This window comes from Alosa sapidissima, chromosome 7, assembly GCF_018492685.1.
Source record: "Alosa sapidissima isolate fAloSap1 chromosome 7, fAloSap1.pri, whole genome shotgun sequence".
NCBI lineage: Eukaryota > Metazoa > Chordata > Actinopteri > Clupeiformes > Clupeidae > Alosa > Alosa sapidissima.
The window spans coordinates 32232142-32252576 of NC_055963.1; the positions used below are offsets into that span (position 1 = coordinate 32232142).

Below are 20435 nucleotides of genomic sequence, written 5' to 3' on the forward strand. Positions count from 1 at the left end.
CTACCTTAGTTCATTGGTTCCCAAAGTGTGGGTCGTAGGAGATTTTATTGGGTCGCCAGCATAGCCTTGTGACAATTTATGTTGTGTAATACCCCTATCTTATACCTTATATAACTTAGGAAAGCTAACAGCTTTCTGTTAGGATCTAGTTTGTTAACTACCACAGTCATGAGTTGGGTCGCGAGTCTGTCATTTTTAAAAAGTGGGTCCCCAGAAAAAAAGTTTGGGAAACACTGCCTTAGTTGAATATTCCATTATTAGGCTACTGCAATTTAATACCTTTGTTAGCTGTGTTTATGTTGTCATCATGCCATATCAGTGTAAAATACTAATAAAAAGACTTTAGCATTCCCAAAAGTATTAGCAAGGAGTCCCAAAAGTATTTAAAGTTCTCAAACTATGAGAGTTTTATGAAGTGCTGGCAAAAACATCTGAAATCACCTGATGAGAACTTTCTGAACTCTATAAACATTTAACGAGTGAATACAAAATAGAAATAATTATCCCAGAAAGTCCCAGAAATATGACTTGAATAGAAGTTAGTTAGTTATTAACACTTTTAGAATACTTTGAGCACTGATGCAGTCAGCATAGGTCTCTTACATAGGGAAGGAAAGTGAAAACCAGCGCCCCAAGCGGTTGCGTTCCTATCGAAGAGCAGCTCCAATGTTAGTAGTCCCACAGACCTATTTTAAAGGACCAGTATATAGGAAACAATGGAAAATAAACTGTAACCATTCCAAAAATGATCACAATATGTTGTCAGAGAGTAAGGAAACACGATGAATTGAAGTAATTGCTTATTTGACAACATACTCTAACCTGTAAAACCCTGTAAACCAATGGAAAAAAAAAATAGTTAAGATATTCTCCTCTATTGTTCAATTCAAAACTAAAATCCCAGTTCCTGGGATTTTAGTTTTGAATTGAACAATAGAGGAGAATATCTTAATCCAGCTAATAAAGGGGAAGTGCTTTCATGTGACATTTGCAACAGTATAAAACAAGCTCCCACTGGAAGGTTTGACATTAGTCTATGTGAATAAACAGATAGAAAACTGATGAGAAACTCATTGCCATTTCTCATATAGGCTATTATTTCATTCGTAAGCATGATATATCCCTGCTTGTTTTGTGTTTATGATACAGCGTCTGCACAATTAGTATATACAGTCGGTTAAGACGTTCGGAAATGAGGGGGAAAGCATGCTAACATCACACAATGGAAGTCAATGGGCGAACTCGCTAGCAGTTAGACTTTATACATTCATTTTACATTCAGGTGGAGTTCTGCTTGTTTCTGAACACAATAATTTAAAGTAATTGTGTTTACTTAACTGCCCAGTGTATGCAATGTTGACAACACATTTCTCTGGAAGCTATATTCGATGGTAGCATCATTAGGTTGCTAACTGGCTAAGTTTATATCGTCAGTGTAACATAACCAACTAGTACAAATTACTTGTTAAAACTTTTCCCACAGACATTGTAGGGAATGTGCATTCATCTGAGAATAAATTCAGATGCAACTTATGAGTATGTGGTGTTACGGCAAAAGGCTTAGCTTGCTAAACCGAGCTACACAGTCTGGCCATTGAAAGCAGTTCTACAATGAGTACACTCACAATTCCGTTTAACTGGAATTAGCAAAATGAGGGAACTTAATGTTACCCTTAACCTCGTTGACACACAGATAACTCTCAGTGCAAACGTGCCGTTTATTGATGTTTGCTAAAAGATTTAATATTTTTATAGGTGTTTTCTGTACTCAAGCGGTGCACCTCCATTTTCCCCCTTGGGGGCGTTTTAGCCACGGTAACCACGGCAACTGGGGGCGGTAGACGATTATGACTAGATGCCGACTAGAAGGATCTATCTTCTGGTAAGTGAAACCAGAGCCCATTTATGGAGAGCCGGATCACTCCCAATTAACTCCATTGTACCTGCAATCTGTTGTAGTTCCGCTAGGGGCGATCACGAATAAGTGCAAAAACAATGGGGGTCTATGGAGCTAGACGGCTAAATGTGTCTCTTTCACCTGGTTGTCGTTGAAAAATCGAAGATTTGATTGTGGTTTCTGCAAGCTCAATATGGATTATAGGTCAAAAGTTGAATGAACGAGTACTTACGTCCTTTCGATTTCTTACAGGTTGGGTTGTTGTTGCCCACAACACACTAGCTTTCTGCTAATGAATGACGTCATTGACGCATTTGAAAGGCTTTTTAGATCAAATAAGTGACTCAAAAAATAGAATACTCTGTATTTTCTGTACTCTGTCTGTATTTTCTCTCCCTCTTTCGCATGCAACATTTAAATTTCTGGGCAAAAAATTATATCCAGAGAAAAGTGGATTTGAGGGGTACAGCTCCATAGACCTCCATTGGGGCAGCCTGGTTAGCACTCTGGACTTGTAACCGGAGGGTTGCAGGTTCGAGCCCCGACCAGAGGGCCACGGCTGAAGTGCCCTTGAGCAAGGCACCTAACGCCTCACTGCTCCCCGAGCGCCGCTGTTGTAGTAGGCAGCTCACTGCGCCGGGATTAGTGTGTACTTCACCTCACTGTGTGTTCACTGTGTGCTGTGTGTGTTTCACTAATTCACGGATTGGGATAAATGCAGAGACCAAATTTCCCTCACGGGATTAAAAAGAGTATAATACTCATTCATTCTGCACTTATTTGTGAGCGCCCTCATGTGGAACCAGAAAAGGAACTGCAACCAGTTCAGACACCGGAAGTTTCCTTAGAGTGGCGGTTCTCCCCTTATTAGACATTCTCTGCTGAAACTATAGGCGTAGGCCTATAATACAACTTTGATAATAGAAATAACTGACTTTGATAATACCATGTAGTAGCCTGCCTCATAATCAGACATGTCAGATAAGACTTTCTTATAGATGGGTAAATTGTCATGCACGTGCATGCATTCATAACAAGATTCACAACCTGGTCCACCTGAACAAAATAAATGTAATTAAAAAAAAGTGGCACTAAAAAAAAATACTTATAAGGAGAGATATCTAACGTACCGTAAAACTCCAAATAATAGCCCGGGCTTCTATTTTCCCAAATCGCCAAACTGCACCGGCTAGTATTTGAGACAGACCTTTAACTCCCTTTACACAAAACTTTTCCTCTGCAAAGATAAAAAATATTATCGAATTACGGTAATCAATAGCCTATTACTTTTAATGTGGAGCCTGTTTTACCCAAGCTACAGCAGTTATCATTCTTCTTGCTGTAGAACACACACATTGTAATGACTGTCAGGAAATATGACTAAATAAGTCTTTACGCATGTATGCAGGATTTAAAAGTAAAATACATGTAATAACTTATTTACCACGTTACACAAGCAGTTGTGACTAACACGGTGATACCACATATTTTCATATAATTTTTTAGAAGTATTAATTCTTTGAAAATAGATAACAGCATAACAGTCACAAAAATCATCAAATGATCAAACCTTTAATGATTTAGATGCTTAATAATATCGTTACCTTCCTTTGGTTAACACAAAAAGTTAACCAAAAATTGAAGAGATGATATAGGCAAAAAAAGGAAGGTGACAATATTAACTCATTGAGTGCCAAAAACGTATAAAATTTTTCCTTCCCATGCGTTGAGTGGCAAAAACGTAATATTATGTTTTTAGCTTTTTTTTAAATTATGAAACTAGACACTCTAACATACCTTATATGTGATTTTGGGAACTCTATAATGAATGGAAATTAAATATATGACGATCGAAAACTCATGAAAACGCACAATCTGGACATTTTATCTGGACATTTTATCATAACTCGGTTGCCGCTTTGGGTCGAATCAGTGACGCATGCACGTCAGGTCAAAACCAGGCCATTTTCGTGGGTCTATCACTAGGTGGCAGTCTCGCCAGGTCTCGCTGATCACTTCCTGGAAAGTTTACAGGCAACACTTCATATTTCATGAAAGACGTTATATCTCCATTTCTAGAAAAAAAACAGCGATTTTGATGAAAACTAGCTACTGTTTAGCTTGGGATTTCTCAGGAACAGAGGCGTGTAGAAATACACGGTTTGCACCCACTGAGAGCTTAAAGTCTCACCTTTTAAACGAGCCATTGTATGTGTTCATAGCTATAACACAGAATATGCTGTGGCTGTACAAAAATCATCAACAATGGTCTAGATTGCTGGCACTCTAGGACAAAGCTTCCGAAAACAGCTTGGCATTCAATGAGTTAAGGTAACTATTTAGAAAGTAGAAAAATAAAATAGCAACTTAAACATTGCTTGCATTAAAGTAATGACATGTCAATCTGAACTGCAGTTTTCCCTGTACTTGCCCTGAATGAGTATGTTTAGAGACAGTCCTTAGTCCTTTGAGTCTCCTAGTTTGGTTTCTGTGTTTACACATGATGAACCAGCCTGGCCAGCCATGCAGTCGTAGTCTGGAGGCACATCAAAGAACAGCTCATCATCAAAGCAAGACTCATCATCCGGGGAGGCCAGATAAGGCAGTCTCAGTACCAGGCCTGTCAACACCCCACCTACAGCTGCTACTGCTATGGTGCCAAACACCGCCGTCACCTGGTACAGTGCCTGCTCCCGGGCACTGCGGCCTAGCCCTGGCTGAAGCCCCGGAATTAACCTTTGCAGTTCCTCAAGCCGAGGGTCACCCTCCTGGGGTGCACGGTAGCAGAAGATCTCATAGAGGCTGGGTCCGTAGGTGGCCTCACTGGCGAGCAGGATAGCCACGATGCCTGCTGCACTGGAGATGAGACCTGTCAGGCCGTGGAGGTTATGAATGCCGCACTGGTCTTGGATCCTGAGGTGCTGGGACATGAAAGGACTCAGATATTTGTATCCCAGCATGCATGCTGTGCATCCTATCATCCCCAGCATGTAGGCCGCAGCCGGACTGATCATCATGTCAACTGAAGCGCCCACAGTCACTCCCCCTGCCAGCGTAACATTCTGCACGTCGGCCATTGTAAGCTTGCCATTCTTGTTTAGCATTGCAGAAAGGGCAAAGGCAGTGAGGGTTGAGGCACTCAGTCCGATGAAGGTATGCAGAACAGCCCGGTGTTGGTCATCGCCCTTTAGGGTGAGGGCAGAATTAAAGGAAGGCCAGAACACCCATAGAAACAGTGTTCCCATCAGTGACAAAATGTCAGATTGGTAGCTTGTCACCTCCTTGGCATGACCCTGGTTGAGACAGGGTCTGTACAGGGCAAATGTGACACCCAGACCAAAGTAACAGGCAAAGAGGTGAATGAGGATGGACCCACCTGCATCGTTGATCTTCAGGTATGTGAGCACAGCCCACTCAGTGATGGCAAAAACTGGCACCTCCAGCAGAGCCATTACCAGGAGCTGCACAGGGCTGGTCTTCCCCAGAACTGCCCCGAATGAAATCAGCACAACTGCACATGCAAACTCGGCATTGATTAAGTTTATCACGCCAAGGTGGATCTTGCCTTCTTTGTAGAACTGGAGGAATCCCTGAACAAGGATAGCCCACTGAATAGCAAATGTAGCTGTCAGGAAATTAAAAACCATGCCGCCAAATCCATATAGGCGGAAAAATGCCAGCAGGCAGCCGAAGCCAATGAAGATCATCACTTGAATGTCAGTGAAGAAAGGATAGTCACGGTAGAGCGAGTTCTCCATTGGCTTGGTGAGATTATTCTGCAGTTTGGCATTGGCATCATCATCATAGGTGACAAAGAAAGTGTAAAGTGTCACAATGATGACCTCCAGCAGGAGCACAAGTGCTGGCAGTCGCACTCTCAGACTGGTTGAGCTTCTTTTCATCTTTGCAGGCTCCAAGAAGAATGACACGAATGCCCCTTCTGTTTCTGTCTTTAAGTCTTCTCTTATCCTCTTCAGTGTGATAGCAACATTGCTCATCATTGGCTGAGGCCAGAAATACTCTGCCCCTTTCTCCTGTACTTTGTCCATTTTAAACATGCTATCTCAGGCCTTGTGAAAAGTCAGCAAGTTATTTTCTTTGACATATAGTCTATAAAGTAATTAAGTTATGGCTCACTTGCAACAAAAGAAGTTAGAGACTATCTTAACCAATGGTGTGTTTTGTGTTTTACTTACCAGTAAAGTTGCACTGATAATTGTTTTTTTTTAGTTACATTGAACTCTGATATGAGTTTCCTTTTGTTGATAATAGTTTCCTATTGATTCTTTTCTCACAAATAGTCAACAACTAGGTCACTAAGTAATTACCTTTTTAGACGATTATTGACTTCAATGGATGACTGGATTCAACCAAAGCACACAGATACAATTACGCAAAAACTGCATGTGGGGGTATATACATATACTTTCAATCACCTGATGTTACAACGTAGGAAGGCTTTTTGCACACCTATTTTGTTGGGAAGGTGCATTGGAAGGTCGCAGATCAGGAGCTTAGAAAGAATCCCGCAAACTGACCATTCCGCAAGCAATTATTTATTAGAAATTACAACGTTTCAGTCTTAGACCTTCATCAGGTAAATTACCTGATCACCTTATGTTGTTTGTGTATTGATATCATTCAGGGATAAAGTACAGTGTTGCCACACAGCTGAAACCAAATGAGAGCTGAACCAAAATGTTTAAATACAGTTACTCATATTTTGTATTTTAAATGTGTAATATGGAATACATGTATTCAGTTACTTCCCAACCCTGTTCACGCATGTTGTTTTGGAAAGGATTAAGTGGTAACTAGAGTCTTGCCCTTGGTCCATTAAAAAGACCAATCAGGCCTTAGGGTAGTAACCAGCTGAAGAACCAACAAGGTTCACAATCGGTGGCAGGATGGATTGAACAGAAATCATGGAAATGTAATAATTACTAAGGGTGTATGTCAGTTATGCAAGGCTCCAAGTGCAATTACGAGTGCAAGGATCAAAGTTTGGGGAGATGACTTTTGGAACACAGATTGACTTTTTTTACTCAGTAAACAAATGTAGGTCAGTTTTTCACAACCTACTCTAGAACATTCCTGGGTCACCTTGCAATGTGTTTGAGCTACTTTGAAAGCTTATAGCTTGGAGAAAATTGAACTACATTATAGTCAAATCTTTGGTTATCTAAGGATATTGAAAAAGTAGCTCACATTACTCAAAAATAGTACAATTATATTTTTTGTTTGAGTTTATATTTGTTAGAGATACAAAAAAAAGTCACAAGACAGCAATTGGGTTTATTGCAAAAACAGACTTTTTCGCAGGTCACACATAAACACTATTTGCACATACAAAAAGTGTGTGTTTGTGGCTGCCTGATAAAGGATTGCAAGGGCAGTGCTGGTCAAAGGGGGTTCAAATACAGTAGAGAAGCAATGTGACACTGACTATTTTATTTTTTGACATAACGTGAGTCTGCAGGATAACATTGGATAGTCTGCACTGCAGGATAGTCAAACCTCTTTGGGTTGTCAGGGCTATTCTCGACTGACTCCAACCTTCACTTGTTTCCCATCTGCAGAGAGAGTTAGACAGTGCCCTGTGATGGCAGGGTCCAGAGTTAACTATACGGGGAGAAGAAATAGTGTACCAATTAGCAATGGCACCTTCGGGTTAATATCAACATTTTCTCACAAACATTTGACATTTTGACCATTTCATAGCAAAACTATGATATACCACATAGCGGTACAAAATATGAACACCGCTCAGTCCTGTACATCCGTTCTGCGAAAATAAATCACACTTGTCAATTTGTCTCCATCTCCTACTCCATCTACTTGAAACTTGCTTGTATGTGCATGCCTGTGTGTGCGTGCATGCGTGTCTCTGTGCATGCATGTTCTAACACTGTGGAAGACATCATGTCTCACCCCCGTTCCCAAGAAACCACACCCCAGCGAGCTTAATGACTTCAGGCCTGTCGCTCTAACATCACATGTGATGAAAACAATGGAGCGGCTTGACAGGCTGGTAAGGAAGGCTGGCTCTGTAGTGGGAGCTGAACTGGAGTGCATCACTTCAATATCTGACAAAAGGACCCTAAACAAACTGATCAACATCTTGGACAATGAATGTCATCCACTCTACAGCACAATCAAAAACCAAAAGAGCTTGATCAGCTGGAGACTTCGCTCACTGCCATGCACAACTGAAAGGCTGAGGAAGTCATTGAACTGTACAATGCCTCACTAAAGGGAAGAGGAGAGATAGACTTCTCTGCTTAGTCTGTCTGCCTCTCCACCCTCTCCATGTCCATGTTTTTTGAGTACTGACTGCCCACTACTGCTTACTACTGTTTTACTACTGTTCTACTATTGTACACAGCCTAATGTTTTCTCTACTGTTTTACTGCTACACTGTTTTTTTCATGCTATATTAGCACACATGATCAATGGCTGCGGTAAGGCTTCTGATACAATACTGAATGAATGAATGGCTATAACCCTATTACCTCAACCTGTTCTTGCACTGAAATTGTTTTTTATTTTACCTTGTCTACATTACACTTTACTCCCCTATTTGTCTATATTATTTATGCTGGTCTCTAGACCTTACTCTTGCACTGTTGCACTGTTGGACTACTTTTTGCACCTTCACCATGACACTCACTCTCTTGAGCACCTTGCCAGGCACACATAACTAAGGACTATGGCTGGACTACTGTTTGCACATTGGACTTTCTTAATTTAACTTATATAGTGTATTTAGTTTTTGGCTGGACTACTGTTTGCACCTTCACCATGACACTCACTCCCTTTAGCACATCACCAGTCCTGGCCCTGTCACTACAAGCGTCTTATGCTTGATCACCCTCAAGCACATTGGACTTTCTTAATTTAACTTATATAGTGTATTTAGTTTTTAGTTTTGTTAGTTTTCTTATCTGTCTTATCTTCTACTGTCTTTATTGTACAGTGGAGTTTAGTTATATGTTTATACTTACACTTATGTTTACCACTTCTGCTGTAAGTGCATGTTGTGTGTTATGTCTGTATGCTACCGAGACCCTTGAATTTCCCCTTGAGGATCAATAAAGTATCTATCTATCTATCTATCTATCTATCTATCTATATCAAGATATCCTATAGGATTAACATAATCCTGTAAAATCTCAATGGAAGAAAAGAAAATGCTAATGTAACGTATTGTAACGAACCCCAATGTCAGAATCGTTTTCTGTAGTTTCATTGACAATTAATTCAGGCCAGACCCAGGCCCGGCCCTTATGCCCCAGTACTAATTATTATAAGCCTATTTCTAACCAACATTTCATTTTGGAACACCTAAACAAGAATTAAAGCACATACAAATATATTAGGCCTACCTATAGGCTACCAATAGTGTATTGACAGCCACTTCATCAGCTAGCCTACATTGACATGACTTTGTGTAAATAGGCCTACTGACAATACAAATGTTTTACAGAACATTGTAAGTTTTGTTATTGTACCATTGATCTTTTGTTTTTTTGTATTAATTTACTTTAAATAGTATTATTTGGTTCTTTGACCCTAACATTATACCGAATATACATTGTCTTCCCTGATAGTATGTATGACATTGGATTTTAAAATCACAGTGATTGTAGGCTAGGCCAATACAAGTTCAAGCCAAATGTACTTCTCTATCCACATTGCACAAGTATACTGTACTTGTGCCATTATAGGCCTTGTCAAGTCAAGTCAAGTCAAGTTTATTTACAGTATAAAGCGCATTTCATACACAGAGGTCATTCAATGTGCTTTACATAAACAAAACCAAACAATAATAATAAATAAAAGCATAGAAGGGCAATATAGTCAAAGAATAGTTAAAAGGTAAATATCATAATAAAAAGAAAACATAAAACACAAGGTAAAATCATTTAAAAATAAAGAATAATTAGTAAGCAAAAACAAAGGCAAAAGTAGTAAAGAAAAGTAATAAAAGACAAGGTAGAATAATTATCAAGGCAGATTCAGAATTTGTAACTCGGCACAGTTAGAACAAAGCATCTGAGAACAGTTTGGTCTTAAGTATAGATTTAAAACTGGCTACAGTTGGGGCCTTTTTGATGTCATCCGAAAGTTGGTTCCACAGCTGAGCCGCATAGCAGCTAAAAGCTGCTTCACCATGTTTAGTTCTAACTGTAGGTTTTACTAGCAGGTTTTTCACCTGGGACCTGAGAGGACGAGAAGGTGTGTACTGCTGAAGCATGTCTGACAAGTATTAGGTCCTGCTCCATTTACTGATTTATAAACAAGCAATAGTGCTTTAAAGTCAATTCAAGCCAGTGCAAGGACTTAAGAATTGGAGTAATGTGGTCAGTTCTTTTAGTTTTTGTTAGAATCCTAGCTGCTGCATTTTGTATCACCTGAAGCTGTTTAATAGTCTTTTTAGGAAGGCCTGTGAACAGTCCATTGCAGTAATCAACCCTGCTGGAGATAAATGCATGAATGAGTTTTTCTAAGTCATGTTTTGACATCGGCCCTCTGAGTTTGGCAATATTTTTGAGGTGGTAATTTAGTTATCGCTTTCATGTGGCTGTTGAAATTTAGATCACTGTCAATTAATACACCAAGATTTTTAACAGTATCCTTTGCCTTCAACCCTTTTGTGTCAAGGAGAGTGGCAACCCTAAGTCTTTCCTTCTTTTTACCAAATATAATTACTTAATTTTTTTCTTTGCTCAGCTGAAGAAAATTTTGAGACATCCAGGTCTTGATTTGTTCTATACACTGACACATAGATTCAAGAGGACCATAGTCGTTTGGTGATAGAGCTAAGTAAATTTGTGTGTCATCTGCATAGCTATGATATGAAATCAAATTATTTTGAATGATTTGTCCAAGTGGGATCATATAGAGGTTGAATAATAGTGGCCCTAAGATCGACCCCTGGGGAACACCACAGGTCAAGGACGTTGGTGTTGAGGTACAGTTTCCGATGGCAACAAAGAAGCTCCTTTCTTGTAGATATGATTTTAGCCAGTTGATAACTATGCCTGTAAATCCAACCCAGTGTTCTAGTCTGTGTAGTAAAATATTGTGATCAACAGTGTCAAATGCTGCACTAAGGTCCAGTAACACTAGGACTGATGTTTTACCTGAATCTGTGTTGAGGCGTATGTCATTAGAAACTTTAATGAGAGCCTATTACACACTATACATGCACTGTATACTCCTTTGCAATAGGCCTATGTGTGTGTGTCTGTCTGTGTATACCTGTCTATATGTGCACCTGTGTGCAAGTTTCTTTGTTAGCAAAATATTAATATTGACAGGCAGCAGCATAGAAACCCTTATGAAGCTGTGGTTTAGTTGCTGCTGGAAATATTTAGATTCTTTAGGCAGGTTATGTAGCATCATAACATGCTCTGTGTATACGTAATGACATCATCAACGCCATATTAAAGTGTTGCTGCAATTCTGTCAGGGACGCTGTTAGCAGCCTGTTTTCAGGAGGATTCGGAGGAACTAGCTAAGTAGCAATACAACCCAAGACCATGGAAATCGACACACTCACGGGAGCTTTTAATGGTAGGTGAACGCAGCTACTATCTATTGTTCAATTTAAGAGAGACTGGCATTTAAGCGAGCGAGATTTCAGATTTTCAGCTAGCTGTTAGCTATCGGTACCTTCGATATCCATCATCGAGATTTCAGCCCCTGCTAGCAGCTATCCAGTTAGCACTTACGATATCAGCTAACGTTAGCTAGTAAGCAAACTACATAGTTCAACTGAGAACTTAAAAGTAGTTTTTATAATTAATGTAAAACAGCGTTATTGCTAAAAGCTGTAATACCACATCAGTTGTGGTTGATTAATGATACTTCTTTAGGAAATAGGTAACCTTAGACAGCTAGATGAAATCTGCTATCTGTTTTGGCTGATTGCTAACTTGGTTGTGAAGTGTTGCTAGCTAGCAAGCTATATGGCTATCATTGAAGTCAATGGACATAATGTGACTTGCTATTGATTAGCTTGCTTAGGTAAGCTATCAGCTAACCATTTCACCGGCATAATAGTACTTTTGAATTAACTGTGCCGAATATACATTGTTTTCTAACGACCAGGGAAACACACATTCCTTCACCTGATATCTTGATAGTTGTGATTTTATTTAAATGTTTCTGCTATATTAAAAAGCTCTGTAACGTTAACATCAAGTATATCCTAAACCCATAGACTGTAAAAAACAAACCGGGCAACGTTGGCCGTTTGAAAAACGTGGTTATTAACGTTAAAATATGTAAATGGCATAAAATGTCATTTTAATTTTACAGTGGTAACTATGGTTAAGGCAGGGCAGCCCCCAAACTACATTAACGTTATGGAAACTATGAAGCAGATTAGGTTATCTGAATTTACCCAGCCACATTGTTTTGTTATGCCCGCTGTCACACACGGTCACACAATAATTTACGACTTAATGTAACTTTAGCTCTTTTGTCGGTGCCCTTGGCCTAAGCGAGCGAGATGTGATTGTTATGACTTTCCCTCCACTTAGATTTCGAAAAGAAAGGGAAGAAAGAAACGTGCCCTGTGCTGGATCAATTTTTGTGTCACATTGCAAAAACTGGAGATACATTGTGAGTACTGTTTCACTTTGCTGTTACAAATGTGTAATATATTGTTTTTTCACTGTTGAAATGTATTCAGTAAAGCATATGGCAGGCTTTGTTTGTTTTCATAGGCTACTTTATTGTGTAACATGGGTGTATTGCAGGAGTGTGCATAAAGAAACAGATATAACTTTTTAGTAGTTCCTCCAACTTCTGCATGGAATTGGGGGACATGGGGGTCAATCGTTGTTTCTATAACCTGGAAAAAATGGTTGATTCATTTGCCATTGCATTTGTGTTACCAGGATCCAATGGTCCCAGTTTAAAAGCTACTTCTTGTTCAAGCTGGAGAAGGTTATGGACGACTTCCGGGCGTCGTCTCCAGAGCAACGGGGTCCAGCCAACCCCAATGTGGAGTACATTCCCTATGATGAGATGAAGGAGAGGATACTGAAGATTGTGGATGGGTATAAAGGGTAAATACAATACTTTACCTCAAGAGAACACTTCAAGTGAGATTGAACTTGTTAAAGAAGCTCCCTGTGGCTGGAATTCGGCCATAGGCAGGTGGTCAAATGTGACGTTAAAATAGCGCTAATACTATTTCATCTCCCTTACTTTGAATGAATAGGAAGTTTGAATGCCTCTTATCCAATCAGATATAAATAAATTGACTGGACTTAACTGTTGTATAATGCATGTCATCTGTGAGTGGCCTCTCTCAGAAAGTTGTTCTGTTTGGCCCCTCAACAGGGTGGCTCAGACCCAAGTGGATATCCTGTCGTTAGCATGGCAGTTGCATGTTTACTCAAAACTTGAGATAATGGTGTCATTGTTGTGTTATCAGCATCTTCTTTTTATCTTCTTTTTTGCCATGAATGGATTATCAAATAAGCCATTTGTGTGCATAGAGGAAATATCACATCTTTTACGTCAATTTATAAAAAATGGGAGCAAAAATAAATAAATAAATTTCCATTCAGTGAATTTGACAACATTACAAATGGTATTAGAACTGAATGTTGTTAATATACCGTTTTTTGAATGTGTTCTTATAGTTTAAATTATGGGCTAGGCGCAAATGGCCTCTGGTTTGGTTCCCAGGGAATAAAGATAATTAGAATGTGTACTTTACCCTTTTTTGTTGACTAATTCAGTCAATATAGCTGTGTGTGGGAACAGGAAATATGCCCAAACTATTTTTGGAGTGTACAGCAACCCTGGAATAGAAATAGATTTAAAAAGAATATGTAATTTTCTTCTTGTGGACCGTCTTGACAGAGACTATTTTTTTTTAACCTGTCCCAAATTCAAATATCATTTGGCATAGTATAATGGACAACAAGTCTAGCAATATGATTTTAAATCTCCCTTGTTTAAATATTTGCAATATTTTGTTCCATAGGTTCCAAAGGCAAAATATAGTCTATAATCATGGTCATGGTTAAAACTATAATTTTGCATAGGTGTCTGTCTGTATTGTTCATCAATTGCTTCGTCATAGGTGATTCGTAAAGGCAATTGAATGAGTAGTTGTATGTCCCTCATTTGATTTCAGGATCCCCTTCACAATACAGCGCTTATGTGAACTCCTTACTGAGCCGAAGAGGAACTACACAGGGACAGACAAGTTCCTAAGAGGTGTGGAGAAGGTAAGCAATGTCCTTTTTTATATACCAAGACATTTGCCTATGAAGTGTGAAGGCCACCCTGTGACCCCTCTCTCTCTGTTGTCTTGCAGAATGTGATGGTGGTCAGCTGTATATATCCAAGCTCTGAGTGAGTATTCTTTAATGGAATGCTTAAGTAGATTTTGAGCCCTCAGATTGCTGCTAGTTCCTGACCAGAGGGTTTTTGTGTTCGAAGTGGAACGGGAAACACTTTGCACAATCGCACAATTGCTTTGTATACCCTAACTTGATTCATGTTAAGTGTGATTTAAAAAAAAAAATGCTGACATTTATATTTGCTTTTGAAGGAAAAATGGGTCAAGTAACATGAGCAGAATGAATGGGGTGATGCTGTCTGGGAATTCGTCCATCTACACAGACAGGTGAGTAAGAAGCACAATGCTGATGTCCACACTCACAGAATAACAAACTTTGAGTTTGTAGGGGGCTTGTACAGTGCATGAGGGTCTTTACCCTAAGGGAAACAATTCATGACACAAAACACAGGTTCGCCCCTTGGGGCACCATGGAAGCTTAAAAAAGCGATAAAATGGAAACGTACGCAACGTGTTTTTGATGTTGTCAATTTGGTGTTGAGCCATTATAGCCTCTCAAATGTCTGATGTCAGTTAACTTTTTGAGGGTTCAGGGATTAGACTGGGGGGAGGTGGGGGGATATTATGACAGTTGACACCAGAGGTGAAGGATGTTGGTTTCCTTGCAGACTGAATGCGTAGCCACGTGTTCCAAAGGATGTTGTTTGGCCAGTGGAGAGTGATTTTTAAAAATGACTAGCTCCAAAGTGATTGAGGGAATGCATTTCCTCTGCAATATCAACAACAGGACGCAATTGCCCAGTTTGCTGTGTTGAAACATGCATCCCAGACAACATTTCTCTCTGTCTGTCTTTCGGCCCCTCAGGAATGTCAATGGGCCAGGCTCTCCTAGGATCCTGAACAGACCCTCTGCGAAGCTCTCTTTATCGAGCCCGGCGGCCACCAACGGCCTGCCAGATAGCACAGAGAGCAAGGACTCGCCCACGGAGTCAACAGAGAAAGCCCTCAGGTTTGTCCGTCTGTGTCTGCAGTCTCTCAGTCCCCATACTGCACACTCATCTGCCATCTGTTTGTTATTGTTGGAGTAGCCTTTGTTGCATGATCTGCGATCAGACCGTGCTGTGGTGCTGTTTATTCACTGCTAATGCTGTTTAGACATTGTAATTATAATGTGGATAATGCAGAATTTTTGACTTTTGTTGACAACATAACAGTAGTAGTGCTGTCTTCTGGTAGGACTGTTGGATTGGATTTGTGTTAACATTTGACCAGTTAACTGTTTGTGTATTAATTGAAACTTTTTTTCATCAACCTGTTTTTATTCACATTTTGGTATGTCGCATCAAAAAAGTTGATGGAACGGCAAAATAATGTGTGTGCTTAAAAAAGTGTTTGTATAAAGTCCTATGTCCGTTAATGGAAAAACATAGTGGCTTGGAACTGTTAATGTCTTAAACAGTTCTAGCCAATCAACACATTGCTTCATCAACATGCAAGTGATGTAACTGATCTAGCTTAATATTGTAACAGTTGTATTACACTTTTCAAACTGTGCTTGAATGGCTGCATGTCAAGGGCAGAATGGAGCGTTTGTGGTCATCTCTTGTTACAAGTGGATTTTGGCACGTGCTTATGATGTGGTCATCATGATTGATGCCATTACAGGGTGAAACAAACAGGTGTATGGAACTAGCATGGGGATGAACGTGTGAATTTTTTTGTAGTGATTCGTCGTCGTCGTCGTCGTCATCAGAGGCAGACTCATCCCACTGCAGCCCGATGAAGAACAAGCACATGGCAGAGGATGATGAAGACGATGACTCTCCTGAGGCAGAGAGGCAGGAAGCCAAGCGGCTCAAGTTCGACAAGGACGAGTTAGAGGATGAGGAGGAGGAGGAGGAGGAGGAAGAGGAGGAGAATGGCGAAGAAGATGAGGAGGAATACGAGGAAGGCAAGTTCTCACCGGATCCTATTGGATCCGAGGACTCCTCCTCCAACACACCGCAGTCTTCCACGGACGTTGCCAACCCAACAACAGAGAGCAAAGCAGTGGAGGAGAGCGCTTCTGATCAAGGTGGTGTGTTTTTCTCCCCACTGAAAAACACACACACACACACTCACACTCACACACTCAGCTGCTAGATGTGATGTGGTTGATCCTCTTAGTAGAATATGGAAAACTTGCCAATGCAAGATCTATTTTTAGGCCTGGGATCGAAGCCTTTTCCTGCATCGATAATCAGATAATTTTCCCAATGATTATTGATATTTAGCTGCATAATTCACTGTGAAGAAATGGGTGTAAATGAATAGACAATCCCTTAAATAACCCTACATGGCCTACATGTTTTCCCGGGCTCCATTATAGTGTGGCGCTGTGATTACAGCTGTGGTATATTTGAAGCAGGGGAGACGGAAGCTTTATTTTTGACAGGTGTCTATAAAAGCTTGGCTTACTCAAAGACGATGGCCTTAAAACCTTTTGAAATTCAGGTAGGAATGAGTCATGCATTACTAGATAGTTAATTAGGCACAAGACAATACCTGAGGGCTTCTTCCAGGGTTCAACAAAAGCAATGGTCCACTGGCCCCGGGTAAATAAAAGAGTATGTTGGACAAGTTGATTGGCCAGTCACTGGCCAGAATCAGTTTATCCGCCAGTCACCATGACTGGCTAAGCTTACCTGTGATGCTAGCTGTTTGAAGCTAAATATGGGGGAGCTCATGAAATTGTAATAGATGAACAGTTTTGTGTAGATGAAGTAACTTTTCTGGGCCAGTAAATGTACAGGAGACACTGGCTTCCTCCTAACGGTACGCTCACATGCCTCCGTTAAAAGCGTTGATGGTGACACTGGTCATTCACTTTCCTTTGGCCAATATCATGCATTGCCTAACTGAACTGTGGGACCGTTGCTTGCGTCAAAACATTTTTCAACTATTCAAGTGGCAACACAAGCGCCAGCCAATTAAATTGCAGTTATGTAAGTGGATGGCTGTATTTGCAGATAAATGTAATTTGTTTGCCTTTTTAACGCTTGGATTTTTTTTAAGTTGGCGGGAAATAGACACTAAACAAAAAAGCCTTTGCTATAACCCCCAAACACATTTGAAATCATGTAAGCTAGCAGCGGTGACTGATTTTTGACCCGTCAGTCTTGTTTCAATGCATACACACAATAGTGTCTTTCTCTCCCCTCCTGTAACATCTTTGGATATTCCCTCCACAGAGCCATCCAGCACACAGAGTGAGCCCCTGGAGAGTGCAGACAGCAAATCAGAGGGGGAAGCCTCCCCCGGGCCCGCCGACAGCAAGGAGAGTGGCGTCAAAACGGACCAATCGGAGGAGCCGGCATCGACTGCTGGCCCAGGGGTAGAGGAGCGGCCAGAGAGCAGCGGAGACCCCGTCAGCAGCAGCAGCAGCAGCAGCAGCAGCGGTGGTGAAGAAGAGACGTCTGGTGACTCCTCGGCTCGCGCTGACCCCAGCAGCCCAGTAGAGGGCAGTGTGAGTGTGAGTACAAGCGTGGTGGGGAGCAGTTTGGACAGCTCGGAAACACCGTCAGAGGAGCAAATGGACCAGGACTAGCGGACCAGACAGGAGCAGAAGCAAGGCCCCTGCTCATGCTGTACTGACAAATAAAAGCCAGACATTTGACCAATACCAGTGGACCTCTCAGCAGTAATGACCCCCCCCCCCCCCCCCCTCATGAAATGGGGGACAGGGGGGGCTATTTTTGTGGCTATACAGAGGACTTGCCTCTGATGTCCACATGCACAAACAGATTTTTTTTTTTTTTTTAAGTTTGTTTAATTTTGGACATTTTATGTTTTGGAAGCCCTCTGCATTCATGTACATATGAAGCCTTTCTTTCTTTCCCTTGACTATGATGTCCAAGTTGAGACCACTGTCCCACATGCTTGTGGGGAAAAAAGAAGAAAAGACTGTGAAGTGGGAATGTCTTTATTATCATGTTTCTCTGCAAGCTCTCATTTCCCCCTCATGAGTGTCACTAAAGTTATGTTAGCCGGAGGTGAAGGCCTTTGCCTGTTCATTAGTGGGACCGAGGAATTGTGGTCAATTTCTCTTCAGTGTCTCCCGTCCTCGGCAGAAAAAGCAGTGAGAAACATTCCAGGAGTGCGCCTCAGTCTAACACTGCCCTCTGCTGGGAGAAGCCAGCCTGTGCCGCAGCAAGCCCTCTGCTCACCTGTTCCCCTCCACAATGAAAAAAAGGCCCTTATGAAATCATGCTTGTGACTTAAGTTTTATTTGGTTTGAAACACTAGTTGTCAATGTTTATCTTCTTTGTACGTGACAACATGGCAATAGGGAGAGACCATGCTTCGCCAACGTGGCAATAGGGAGAGACCATGCTTCGCCAACAGTGCCCGTACCCAGAGACTTACCAGTGTTTTGTCCTCTCTTTTATAAGTACAGTCCTTTGCTATAAACAAGTAGCCTACTTTAACATGTTACCTTGTTTTTATTTCGTTTTTAGATTTGAGTCAGTTACCAAGCCACTACTGAATCACGTGAAAGCATCATTTTATTTTGGTGAGCCATTTTTAGTGTCAAATGAATTGTTTCAACATTAATTCACTCATACTTATCTTTATTTCCATTATTTTATGTTTAGGCTGTTGCATCTTTTATCCATTTCGGCAACTCCTTTTTGATATTTGGAATTTTTAAATTTCTGTAAAGTAGATTTTGTAGATTGTAATACGTGTTCACTGCTTTTTGTGAAGGTTTTAAAACACACAAAAATCAAAAGATTTCTCTGTAAAATGAATGTTTGGGCTTTCAATACAGTATTCATAAAAAGCAATAAATGTTGACATTTGGCTGTGTGTGTGTGTGTTTTAATTGTGTGGCAATAACAAATGGGGTTTTAAACCAAAGGCCTCTGTGGGTGTCAGAGAAAAAAGAAAAAATTCCTGGCAGCTACAGCGCTACACTATGGGGGGCATGTGCATAAGGGGCATGTCCGTGAGGCCCCATGCTCAACTAGCAGCTTGAGTTCTAGGTAACCATTGTTTTGTACCGACAGTACTCGGTGACCTCGAGAAACGGAGATCTATGTGAATATTTCTCCTTTAATGATGTTTTCTAAACCATGTTAGGGAGGAGCTCATAGGGATGATTGGCAGCCCGACGATTTCTCTCCCCCCCTCCTCCCCTGGACGTGTTTCGTTGACTGCTAAATACGTAATTTTAGTGCGTTGTGCGGGTGATAGCGAGAAGTTTTAGAAAAGTCCTAGGCAGCCACAAATTCCAATGTTCCGCGACAGCACTCCAAGTCCACTGCGCCCACCCTAACGCCACAGAAGCGCACTTGACATCATTGGCCTATTTAAGTATAGTTAAGGAAAATTACTTTTCTGATCGTCAAAACCACACCAGAGATGTTTGGCTTTAAATATAGGCTAATAATCAGGCTGCAATGATCTCGCAAATAATTTCAGAATAGCCTAAAGTGAGTCGTCTCCACAGCAAGTATGTGTCCTAATAATTTCTATCTTAGCGACTAGGATAGTGAATGATAATGATTTCAATAGCTACAGGGCCTACATTTATTAATTTCGCAAAACTGTAAAACACAATTAAAGTTTCTTTCAGCTTATCCATGCTTTTTTTGAACGTGTAAATCACATAGAATATGTAGGCCTATATCAACCGTAGGCCTACACACTTGATCGCTATCACATAGCTGAAACGACGACTACGGTTCTTACAGTAGCCTAACTGACTCACTTTCACGTTGATCTCTATAACCGTTAATTTTTAGTAGCCTATATTCAAACCTATCCATAACCCTTGCTATTTGACTCATCATTTCACATACAAAAATATAAATAATGTCAGACAGAATTAGTAATTATTTAAAAATATATATAATCATTTTTAAAAATCTATCTCCTGCCAGCAGGGGGTGCTGCAGCACCCTCAGCACCAGAGCCGTATACTCTGCTCAGCACCACCCTTCCCGCGCCCTTGTTCTCCTCTGCAGTAATAGCACGCTCCAACTGCCCTCTTTATGTGATGTCGCTCACACATCCCAGAGGGGTATTTCACAAAACCTAGATAAGGGATTAAGCTAGGATTTTTGGTTATCCTGGCTGAATTTAGCCTTGATTTGCTTTCACAAAAGAGATGGCACATAAGTTACCATGGGGATTTATTCTGTGCACCTAGGCTAACATCCTGGC

At 40.7% G+C, this 20435-nt stretch overlaps 2 protein-coding genes across 2 annotated transcripts; one reads left to right on the plus strand and one right to left on the minus strand.

Moving 5' to 3' along the window:
• Nucleotides 1-4154: 4154 nt before the first annotated feature.
• On the minus strand, nucleotides 4155-5806 carry rh50 (Rh50-like protein). Its single transcript, XM_042096890.1, has one exon. The coding sequence runs from the start codon at nucleotides 5797-5799 to the stop codon at nucleotides 4357-4359; it is 1443 nt and encodes a 480-aa protein (XP_041952824.1). The 5' UTR covers nucleotides 5800-5806; the 3' UTR covers nucleotides 4155-4356.
• A 5536-nt stretch (nucleotides 5807-11342) lies between these two features.
• ppp4r2a (protein phosphatase 4, regulatory subunit 2a) lies at nucleotides 11343-19070 on the plus strand. Its single transcript, XM_042096891.1, has 9 exons — nucleotides 11343-11476; nucleotides 12448-12529; nucleotides 12808-12978; nucleotides 14061-14154; nucleotides 14244-14281; nucleotides 14481-14555; nucleotides 15094-15237; nucleotides 15953-16302; nucleotides 17459-19070. Exons 1-9 carry the CDS (start codon nucleotides 11443-11445, stop codon nucleotides 17812-17814), a joined length of 1344 nt encoding a protein of 447 aa, XP_041952825.1. The 5' UTR covers nucleotides 11343-11442; the 3' UTR covers nucleotides 17815-19070.
• The last annotated feature ends 1365 nt before the right edge of the window (nucleotides 19071-20435 follow it).